Source organism: Camelina sativa, chromosome 12, assembly GCF_000633955.1.
Source record: "Camelina sativa cultivar DH55 chromosome 12, Cs, whole genome shotgun sequence".
Classification (NCBI taxonomy): domain Eukaryota; kingdom Viridiplantae; phylum Streptophyta; class Magnoliopsida; order Brassicales; family Brassicaceae; genus Camelina; species Camelina sativa.
In genome coordinates this window covers 16902380-16911404 of record NC_025696.1, presented here as the reverse complement: position 1 = coordinate 16911404, position 9025 = coordinate 16902380, and the positions used below count along the sequence as shown (strand labels likewise).

Sequence of the window (9025 nt, the reverse complement as noted above, 5' to 3'; positions counted from 1 at the left end):
CCATTGGTGTTGCGAGAGAAGGACTTCCCATGCTGTCGTGAGTTGTTGTTGTGTCCATGATGTGTGGCCACATTCGCTGTTGCAGGAAGGAGAGGCGTAGCCGCTGCTTTGGCTGCAAGCTTCGTCTCAAAGTTCAGGAGCTTCTCATGAACCTCGAGTAAAGACGGAACAGAGTCACGACCCTCAATCTGGTCAACCACAGTCTTGTAGTCATCAGGGAGACCTTCGAGGATGAACTCAACTTGTGATTCATGCTCAACCGGTTTCCCTAGGTGAGCCAGTTGATCAAAGCGAGTTGTAAAACCCTGGAAGTATTCAGCGATACTTTTGGTGCCTTTGATCCAATGTTTGAGCTGTTGCCGGAGTTGTTGGACGTGGCCATGGCTCGGGTTTGCGTACGTGGTCGACAAGGTCGCCCATATATCAGCAGCAGTCTCGGCGTTGGAGAGAAGAGGCTGAATGGAGATAGAGATCGCACCAAGAAGAGCACTATAGAGTAGTTGATTTTGGCGCTTCCAGAGAGAATAATCACCGTTCGGAGTGGTAACACCATTTGTAACAGAAGACTGAGGCGGGATAACCCCAGTTCCATCAACGTAACCTGCGAGATTGTAGCCTGCAAGAAGAGCGAGGACTTGACGGCGCCACATCAGAAAATTCGTGGGAGTGAGCTTCGTCACGTTGGACATGTTGACATTCAACAATGTAGGAGAGGAGGAGAGGAGAAGACAACGATGGTCTCGGATTCAGTGGCCGGTGAGTCAGAGGTAGACATGATCAAAGGGAAGTAGAGAAAGCAATTGAGGAGAAGAGAAGAAAAGAAGAGCGGCGGCCGAAAAAAAAATTTGTTTTTAGGGTTAGGTATCGATAGGCTCTGATACCATATATGATTGAATGCTTAATGATTTACATATGTGAGTGAACGATATATATAGTGAGTTACAAGAGGAACTAGGTTAACATATAATTACAAATATATCCTTTAGCTTACACTACTATGTTCAGTAAGCTCTCTTCTCTCTCTTAATTTGAATCTCCATAGGACTCAACTTGTCAAAGTGAGTTTGCAGTTTGTGTATTTCTGGAATTGATATTATGTATCTTATCAATTTGTTAAATTAAAAATTAACATGACATGTGTTATCGATTAGTGGGTATCTCAAGGTGTAACTCAGCATCGTTTTGCACAGCTTAATCTTGTTGACTTAGCTTGATCTGAAAGGTAAAATCAGCGATTAAATTAAAAAAAATTGACTACCCTTCTCTTATAAATTATTCTCCTAACATCAGGAATATCGGCAACAGAGTTCATGAGCTGAAGGTGAGTGCCTTAAACAAGCAACCAACATCAACAAGTCTCTATCAACATTGGGGTAAGAATACATCTTGCACAAGCTTCACCTCAAGTATTCTAGTTTGGTTTTTGTTATTCAGCTATAGTTTCTAGATTGGTCTTTGTTATATAGTTTTTAATGATGTATTCCCAATTTTTACTTTCCAGGCTTGTGATCATGAACCAAGAGGTTTCCCTTTGCCTGCTCCAGTTGGATGTGAAGTTTCACTTCCTAACGCATTGAATATGTTATTAGGTGGATCAGCTTGACCAGATTTAGACTATGGTGGTGGTGGCGATGAAGTGACGTCCTTCATCTCCTGCAGCTTCACAAATACATGACTTCCCTGAGATTTTCATCATTGGGCTACGGTTGTGAACGGATCGTTTTGTTGTGGTTGTGAACGCTATTGTTGCAATTGTGAAGGTTGTTGCTGCGTTTGAGACTGTTGTCGCTGCGGTGGAGGCGGTGATTGTCAAGGAGGTTCAGCAGCAAAAGGTGAAACAGAGCAAGGTGAACATTAATTGAGACAAGATACTCTATATATGAACTGAAGCGATTGTCGAGGAGGTTCAGCAGCGAAAGGTGAAACAGAGCAACGTGAAATATAACCGAGACAAGATACTCTATATATGAACTGAGACATGTTCCACTATCGTATATACTATATCATATATGAATTGAGGACATAGCTGCAGAGTCTTGATCAGATTTTGTTTGGTATAAAATTTTATTTTTTGTGTTCTAAAATATTTTAAAATCACCTAAAGTCTAATAATAAAATTTCATAGAATCACATATCATTTTCTGTTTAAAAATATAAAAACTCTAAAACACAATCACCTCTTAGTAAAAATGATGTAAGATTTACAACAGTTTTTTGTAAGTGATGTAAACCAACATCGATTCTACTAATTGAAGCAAATATTTACCTCAACTGATACAAATTATTTGCATCAACAAAATATAAATCATTTATTAAAATGATGTAAATTATTTTTGCATCATTTATACATGATACAAATATACAAAATAAATGATGTAAATCAATCATTTTTTTGTAGTGACAAATGAGATGGTTAGGGTTTAGATTTTACAATTAGAATGAAATTATATATCGGTTTAGGTTTATAAAAAAAAACAGTTTAAGTTTTGAATTTTATAATAATGTATACATATTTTATTTCTTTATTTTATAAGGGTGTGAATGAAGAGGTTCAAGTTAAAAGTTAAAATTGTGGAATGATGAAAAAAAAAACTTGAAAGTTTTGACAAAGCCAGAGTGTTATTAAGATTTTGGGACAGAAAAAATAATATTTGAACTCATTCGGCAAGAGTCTTTATAAAGGTTTTATTATTCTAAAAACTAGTTACCAAATACCAATACTAAAAAATCTGAAGAATCCAAATAAATAATGAAGGATTTTCAAAAATACCCATTTCTAATATATAAAATGACAAAACTATAAATCCTAAATACCAAATACTAAACCATATCCCTTAAAAACTATACCCTAAATGTAAATTGGGAACCCAAACCTAAGAAAAAAAATCTAAAAATTAATTTAACATAGTGTAATTGTGTAAAAGATGGCAAAAATGAAAATGTTCAAAAAAATGGGTATTTTAAAAAATGGGTATGCCAAAAAAGGTAATTCTAACAAATCTATATAATAATAACAATCTGAAAAATGCGACCAACAGTTGTGTTTTTTCAATCGTACCTTTTGGAAAATGCGACCAACAGTTGTGTTTTTTCAATCGTACCTTTTGGATATTTTCTGAAAAGTCGTGATGGATCATTAAAACGGTTATTTATAAAAAGATACAATTGTTCACTGTAAAGTTGTGTTGATTGGAACATTCATATCTTTTGAAATCTATATATATATATATATTTGTCTATTTGAACTGTTTTCATTTTTTTGGCCATGAAACAAAATCAACTAAAATTTCAATCTCAACGGTTTTTACATTCTAAATTATTTTCTAACATTCATTCTTTTAAAAGTCAAGAAATTCCTCTATATATAATAGCAATCCGAATAAATGCCACTAAAAGTTGTGTTTTTTCAATCTTACCTTCTAGATAATTTTCTTAAAAAATCTGTAGAAAATTTGCGATTGTTCATTGTAACAGTTTATTTTGTAAAGTTACAACTGTTCATTGTAGAGTTGTGTCTATTTGAATATTTGTATCTTTTGAAATCTATATATATTTGTCTGTTTGAACTGTTTTCATTTTTTTTCCATGACACAAAATAATATAAAATTTTAATCTCAACGGTTTTTACCGCTCTCTAAATTATTCTCTAGCATTCATTCTTTTAAAAGTAAAGAAATTCCTCTAATTCTTGATTTAATAAAAGATTTTTGGAATGATGAATCTAATTTACAACTTTTAGTTAATTTTATACATAAAAATTTAATGAAAATACCTATAGTTTTTTTTCGAAGAGTTAGATGAATTATATAGTTAGCTTTTGGATTTGACTTTTGAATATGGTAATAAAGATGTCTTCTATTTAAAAGCAGTTTATATGAGTTTGTAGGTATAATCAAGTGCAAATACAACAGTTACAACTTTCGTAATACATTTTCGTAAAAAATTGCTTTTATTTGTTTTTTTTTTAAATTCAAATGGTTGTATCTGTTCATTGTAGTGTTGTGTCTTTTTACTATATTTTATTTATATTTTTTCTTTACAACTTTTCGTTCTAATAGGTGTGTCTATTTAAATAGTCATGCCTTTTGAACTTTCTTTATATTTGTCTCTTCATCATTAACTAACAAGTTCGTTGAAACAAATTTTCTATTTTATGTTAAATCTAAATAATTGAATATTAATATCTAATATTCAACGTTATTCTATAATCTAACTAAAATTTTAGAAATGATTATATCAATAGAGAAATTTAATAAAACTTAATATAGAATTTACAGTTGCGTCTATTTATCGTAACTTTTCGATAAAAATATATTTTAATATTAAAAAATAATAATAACAAACTGAATAAATGCGAACAACAGTTGCGACTTTTCGTAGTACTTTTTGTAAAAAANACAACTTTCGTAATACATTTTCGTAAAAAATTGCTTTTATTTGTTTTTTTTTTAAATTCAAATGGTTGTATCTGTTCATTGTAGTGTTGTGTCTTTTTACTATATTTTATTTATATTTTTTCTTTACAACTTTTCGTTCTAATAGGTGTGTCTATTTAAATAGTCATGCCTTTTGAACTTTCTTTATATTTGTCTCTTCATCATTAACTAACAAGTTCGTTGAAACAAATTTTCTATTTTATGTTAAATCTAAATAATTGAATATTAATATCTAATATTCAACGTTATTCTATAATCTAACTAAAATTTTAGAAATGATTATATCAATAGAGAAATTTAATAAAACTTAATATAGAATTTACAGTTGCGTCTATTTATCGTAACTTTTCGATAAAAATATATTTTAATATTAAAAAATAATAATAACAAACTGAATAAATGCGAACAACAGTTGCGACTTTTCGTAGTACTTTTTGTAAAAAATGGTTTTATTATTATTTTTTTAAAACTCAAACAGTTGTATTTGTTCATTGTAGAGTTGTGTCTTATACTATATTTTATTCATATTTTTTCATCACAACTTATCGTTTGAATAAGTGTTTCTATTTAAATAGTCATCTCTTTTGAAATTTCTATATATTTGTCTCTTCATTAATAACTAACAAATCATCGTTCGTTGAAACAAATTTTTCGTTTTTTGTTGAATCTTGAATATTAATATATAATATTCAATGTTATTCTATAATCTAACTAAAATTTTAGAAATGATTATAGTAATATAGAAATTTAATAAAACTTAATATAGAATTTACAGTTGGGTCTATTTATCGTAATTTTTTTGTTAAAAACTATTTTAATATTAAAAATTTAATTTATTTTGTTTTAAGAGTTGTGTATTTTAATTTTAATTTTTTCGTTGATACAGTCTCACTCATTATTAAATATATTTTTAATTATAATTATTTAATAGAAAATACATTTACTCATTACAACCATTAGTTCAATATTCTCAATTAGGATCACTTTGTCATAAGAATTTTTTTAATTTTACTCTTTACCATAATTCTTCATTAAAATATCTTATATTTATAATACTTTAAACAATATGTTTTGCAAAGCTGCGTCTATTCTACATAATTTTTTTTGTTATAAGTTTTCATTTTGATGGTTGTGTTTTTAATAACAGTTTATGTTTAATTTTTATGTATTCGAACTATTCTATTATATTCAAATAATTTCATAATGTATAATTTTAAATTTTAAATTTAATTTTTTTCTAAAGTACTTCCCCCGCGATCCTAGTTCTCATAAAATTAAATGTTTTAAGTAATGGGTGTATGTATTAGAAGAACTAGTAAAATAATGGTTTCTTCTCATTCAACAGAAATTGTGTTACAGAGTTTAGTATTTATACAACCTAATAACCAGAAGTAAACCATATAAATTAAGTAAACCGGATAAAGGAAACTGGATTACATATTCTGAAAGTCTGAAAAAACAAATTTAATTTGACTTAAGAAAAAAAAAAAGAAAAACAAACAAGCCAAACGAAATTAATTGACAGAATTCCAGAATCTAATCGAGCTTGAAAACATGTACGAATATTTTGATCTAAACCGGTTAATGACCAACCAAATTGAACCGGCCAAAAGGTTCAATGAAATTGACATTTTTTTCATGAAAAACAACAAAATGTTGGCTTTGCTTTGGAGATTAAAAATCTGCCTCGCTGCTGTTAACCAACAAAGGTATGGTTTCAAAAATTACACTTTCTTTGAGCAAAGAAGCTATTGGAGGAAAGGAACTGAACTTGAAAAGTCGATTCCAAAAATCATAATATCACACTGCTCTTTGTATGTGTTACAAAAATTTAATACCAGACAAGTTTTCAGGTACAATTAGATTGGTGTGAAAACAAAGTTTATACATACATAGAAGGATATCATAATCTCTTAATGCCAAGTAAAATTATCAACTTGCACAATCCAACAGATAAGATAACGGGACAAGTTTGCGGATAACAAACCTGTGAAGAGACAATGTAGTTTTCAAAACGTTTGTGATCTTGTTAAAAATAATGGACTAATGGAGAAGAAATATAGGAGAAAGAATGAATCTTATAAAGTTTTTGGTCCTTTCTTCATATCCCTGAACATCCATATGCCTCCAGCTCACTAGGATTGTCTGACACTATAGTGTGAAATACAAAATTTGGAAACGTCTTCGTTACGTCCCTACACAAACACAAACACATAAACCTATCAGCCTTGCGCCGGAAGAAGATAACAAGGCAAAGACATGACTTACTTGAGATGTTGAAGGCTCATGTTTTGTATCAGAGAGGGATGGCGCAATACAAGAGTCCGCCACTCTTCCTTATCGATCTTGCCGTCCTTTTTAGTATCAGCGTCTTCAAAAGTCTACAATAATCATTTTTTACATGTCAAAAAATAAATATGACAAGGCCTAGTCAATGTCCGCTGAGATCAACTAACCCAACCAACCTTGTCTATGATGCTCTCAATCACATAATCAGAAAGATTCATGCCAGTTTCAGTTAGAGTCGCCACCACCATTTGCTTCACCTCCTGTCGCTCTATAGACCCTTGCTGCTTCAGATCATACAGCTTAAAAGAAACTGCAGGGGCAAAAGATGAGCATGCCAAGGTTTGGATATGAGAATTAAAAAAAGGTGAATTAAGGCTCTACCACTTACACTCAATCTTATCCTCAAATGCAGCGTTGGGGTGAAAGACGGAAAGAGAACGAGCAAAGGCTTCAAAATCTAGAATCCCAGTATGCTTGGTATCAAATAAGTCGAACACCTGGAAAGCTTGAAGCTAGATGAGTGTACAGCAAGGAAATCCAGATGGGTAAGTTACAAGTACTATTATTACCCTATCAGCAAAAAGGCTTCTTGTTGTGTTCATCTTGAATAGTACGAATTGAAAATGTTCCTGAAATTCATTTGAAAGGATCCTAGTGAATGTAGAGGAGCACAAGACATAGTACAAGTAACCGATGATTAATTATGGCTTACCTTATCGATAAGCCCGTCTTTGCTAATGTTCTTGAACAGTTCGTAAAGAGCTTCAATTTCATTCACAGTAACTGCAATTGGTACACAATTAAAGACATTATTGTTGAGGTTGTGATCCTAGAATAAAGTTTTTGGAAGAAAAAGAAACATACACACAGTGCCTCTAGCCACATCCTTAGGGTTCTGACGACCCTTGGGAGGATCAGCATCACAACAAGTCAACAGAATTAAGGATAAGTGCTTTAATCCATCTAAACATTGCATCATCATCTCTCCCACGACTCACTATTTCCATGCCTACCACAAACATAAACAAGTGGTTAATCCCATTGAACATAACACAAACACTCTAAAGTTTTGCATCAGTAAAAAAAAAATCAAGAATCGAACATAAATTTGCCGATGCAATGCAGACATCAAGTGAATGTAGCCTTGACTTTTGAGAGCAGAGAAGAAGATGATGCACCAAGAAAATATACCTTTCTTTTTTTTTTCTTCTCGTTAACGTGTAGAGAAGCTTCAGATTAGGACTATTTCCAAGAGTCTTTTCTTATTTTGGCCACGATCTATCTTTCTCTCTCTCCATAAAAGTTTGTAGTTGGCTGCTGAGACATGGGAAAGGATCTAAAGTTCGTTGGCTTAAATAAGTCAACTCTAATTAGTTGGTGACCACTTTAACAAGTTGACATTTCGAGAGAGAGAGAAATTAAGAGTAAGAAGATACTATGATGGACTCATCATAACTAATAAGATACACAAGACCATAAAATGTCGGTTTCAGGGAACAACATTCACAAAACAAGCCTTGAAGGGTGAAGTTAATACGCTTTGGCACAGAATGAGTGAGTCCTGCCCCTCTGACCACCAGCGATCTATATATGCTTCAATCTCAAACATAGTTGATCCTCTAGTGCTACTTCTTTTGACCATGGTTTATGGATTTGAATACAAGTCAATCGAAAGTGATGTTTAAGATATTGACTTTGCTTTCTTTTACAGCAAACAAACTCACCATTCGACTTTATTGATGTAAAGGTGATTGTTAGTTTTTGTTGTGATAAGCTTCAAAAAGTTCTCCCAAGTCACAAGCAAAGGCTAAAAAAAACTCTTTTCATCCTTTGGCAACCACATCCGAGCTTATACTGCAGGAACAATCACAAGGCCCACTTCCATTCTCCAAAGACTGAAACACATATTAGTTAGGCTAGTATAGCTAGGCTCTCCTCTCCATCTCTTCTCTTAATAATTATTTTGATTCCATCCATCATCTATATATGAGCACTACTAGTTTTCAGTAGTGGGGAACATACAATAACCAAAATAGAAATTTGGTAAAGTCAAAAGCTGAAGTATATGTACTCACCTTGTTGTTAGCCACAGCCTCTTTGCCAAAACAAACCCAATTGGTGGTCAAAAAAGAAAAAAGTATTAATTTGCATTGTTTGTAAAAAAAAAAAGTCACTTCATTTTGGTGTAGGAGCATAGCAATGAGTGAGTTAACGAAAGTATTTGGTGATTGATATGCCTATTACCACTGATTTAACTGGAGACCAAATGTTGGTTGAGGGGGTAAATGTAACCAAATCAA

The 9025-nt window shown here is 31.9% G+C and overlaps 1 protein-coding gene across 1 annotated transcript; it reads right to left on the bottom strand.

Annotated features, from left to right (window-relative positions):
• LOC104731984 (calcineurin B-like protein 6) lies at positions 6283–8090 on the bottom strand. Its single transcript, XM_010451502.2, has 8 exons — positions 7828–8090; positions 7590–7734; positions 7438–7508; positions 7295–7354; positions 7114–7222; positions 6902–7035; positions 6705–6817; positions 6283–6631 (listed from the first exon to the last, which is right to left on the bottom strand). Exons 2-8 carry the CDS (start codon positions 7705–7707, stop codon positions 6538–6540), a joined length of 699 nt encoding a protein of 232 aa, XP_010449804.1. The 5' UTR covers positions 7708–7734; positions 7828–8090; the 3' UTR covers positions 6283–6537.